Source organism: Sinocyclocheilus grahami, unplaced genomic scaffold, assembly GCF_001515645.1.
Source record: "Sinocyclocheilus grahami isolate Dianchi unplaced genomic scaffold, SAMN03320097.WGS_v1.1 scaffold2275.1, whole genome shotgun sequence".
Taxonomy (NCBI): Eukaryota; Metazoa; Chordata; class Actinopteri; order Cypriniformes; family Cyprinidae; genus Sinocyclocheilus; species Sinocyclocheilus grahami.
Window position 1 is genome coordinate 22635 of NW_015507454.1, and position 2261 is coordinate 24895.

The window sequence follows — 2261 nt, forward strand, 5'->3', positions numbered from 1 at the left end:
AAAACCTAAATGAAAGGATCAAGTACCCCCTACAGTTCTTTTTTAGTTATTAGAACTCTCGTGTAAGTAAACTATACTAACTAAGCATTTGTCAGTATGACATACTATTCCTATTTCACAGTTTTTTTAAGGCAATCAGTTTGCATGCTTTTTTAAAGTATCCCCAAATAATTAGATTTTACAGTGTATGCAGTGTTTTTAACCACATAATGTTTATTTTAGGTTTCAGACATTTAAATACACATAAGTACTAGTAAAACAATACATTTAGAGTTTGTAAAATACACACATATGTCTATGGAAGCAACAATAACAATCCATTCAAATTTAATTTGCTGATGTGTTTTATTCATATCAGATATGTATAGTGTAAGTAACTATAAAGTTCACTCTATTCTTCACCCAGTTCACCGGCCACTTATTATTTGTATTTCGGGAGAAATTGATGAATTTACATGCTGTAAATCCGACTGACAGGACTCTGAACTGCAGCGCGAACAAAGGCACCCATCTCACGTTAAAGATCACGATCAAGTTCATTTGAAAGGTTTTTAACCCCTTAAGTGTCACCCGCCATTTTTGAACATAAATGTGAAAGTGCACTATCCAAACTTAAATTAATTAAATTAACTTAAATTAATGAACACTTCAAAGTTTCAAGATGTAGCGAAATATGTTTTGTTTTATCCTTTTGGTCTCAGGCTAATTAACATGTGCCCCTTTAGCAGTACTTGTCTGCGAGGTCTTAGCGTTATTAAGGTCTGCTCCTTTAGCTGCTCCCATCTGCAGGATCTCAGCCTGATCAGTGGTTGCCCCTCCAGCAGGACACTTCTCATTAGTGGGTTTCACTGCATCAGGATCATTTAGTGTGTTGTTCGTTTCATGAGTGGGTTTCTCTTCAGCAGCTTTATTCAGTGTGTTGTTAGTTTCATCAGTGGGTTTCACTGCATCAGGATCATTCAGTGTGTTGTTCGTTTCATGAGTGGGTTTCTCTTCAACAGGTTTATTCAGTGTGTTGTTAGTTTCATCAGTGGATTTCTCTTCAACTGGTTTATTCAGTGTGTTGATAGTTTCATCAGTGGATTTCTCTTCAGCAGGATCATTCAGTGTGTTGTTAGTTTCATCAGTGGATTTCTCTTCAGCAGGATCATTGAGTGTGTTGTTAGTTTCATCAGTGGATTTCTCTTCAGCAGGATTATTCAGTGTGTTGATAGTTTCATCAGTGGATTTCTCTCTATCAGCACCAATAAGGGGCCTTCCTTCTCCAACATTCTCCTGAAAGAAAGAACACAGATTCAAAGAAGGTAATACAAATGATTGTGAAAAAAATATTGATGATTCAGTTGCACTAAAACAGTTTTCCCCTCTACAATAAGCAACCTCTAAACTCTTAGAATATTTATTACATTTTAGTCTACTTCTTGTAAGATTGAGACATTTCAAATAATACATGACTGTGAATCAAGGTTATTTTCGTAAACGAAAACTAAAACTAAGACGAAAACGATTGATGAAAAAACTATTTCGTAAACTGAAATAAAATAAAAATGGCAAAATAATTCAAAAACTAAAATGAAACTAAACTAACAACACTTATTGAAAAACTAACAGAAATAAAATAATAATTATCAAAAATAAATAATCGTTTTAGTAATCATTACGTTCTCAACCCTTGGCGGAAAAATATATGAGCTGTGTTTTGGGGTTTGGGGAAATACCTGTAAATGGCGCATCGGGCACGTGAGGTTATCTGACAGAGAGACGCAAAGCAGTGTAAAGAGTCCTGCACGGGTCCTGTTTGGTAAATGTGCACCAGCAGTACTTAACAGAACACTCAACCCGTTTTCCAACTGCAGCACTAATTTAATTCTGTACCAGACCAGACCCGTTTGACATAAAGACAGCGAGTCGCGACCCGTACCGCACCCGCATTAAATCAGGTAGGCAAAATTATTTATTTTATCATGTAACACAAGCAATCAAACCAAAATTAGGCATTCTAATTTGGTGCTTTAAAGAAAAACAGGCACGCAGCGCAACGTAATAATTAACAAAAAAAAAGACAAGAACGCATCCTTTCTGAAAACAATACAAAACTTTAGCGTAGCATCTTGTGATCGCTCTGCCAGGCTTTCGGACAAATGTGCATAGGCTAAATCACATCATAAACACGCTTATAATTATTAATAAATGAAAAGAACATATTCAAATATGAGCCTCCCAGCCAACATGTATATGTGGGCCCCACATGGTTTATGCTG

At 35.9% G+C, this 2261-nt stretch overlaps 1 protein-coding gene across 1 annotated transcript in view; it reads right to left on the reverse strand.

The window, feature by feature from the left end:
- Window positions 1-678: 678 nt before the first annotated feature.
- The window catches only part of LOC107574577 (titin-like), a gene marked incomplete at its 5' end in the record, with an annotated part of 44051 nt that continues 42468 nt past the window's right edge, over window positions 679-2261 (reverse strand). Inside the window, one exon of the mRNA XM_016261024.1 lies at window positions 679-1275. Coding sequence (XP_016116510.1) covers window positions 703-1275 — 573 coding nt within the window. The remainder of the gene's footprint in view (window positions 1276-2261) is intronic.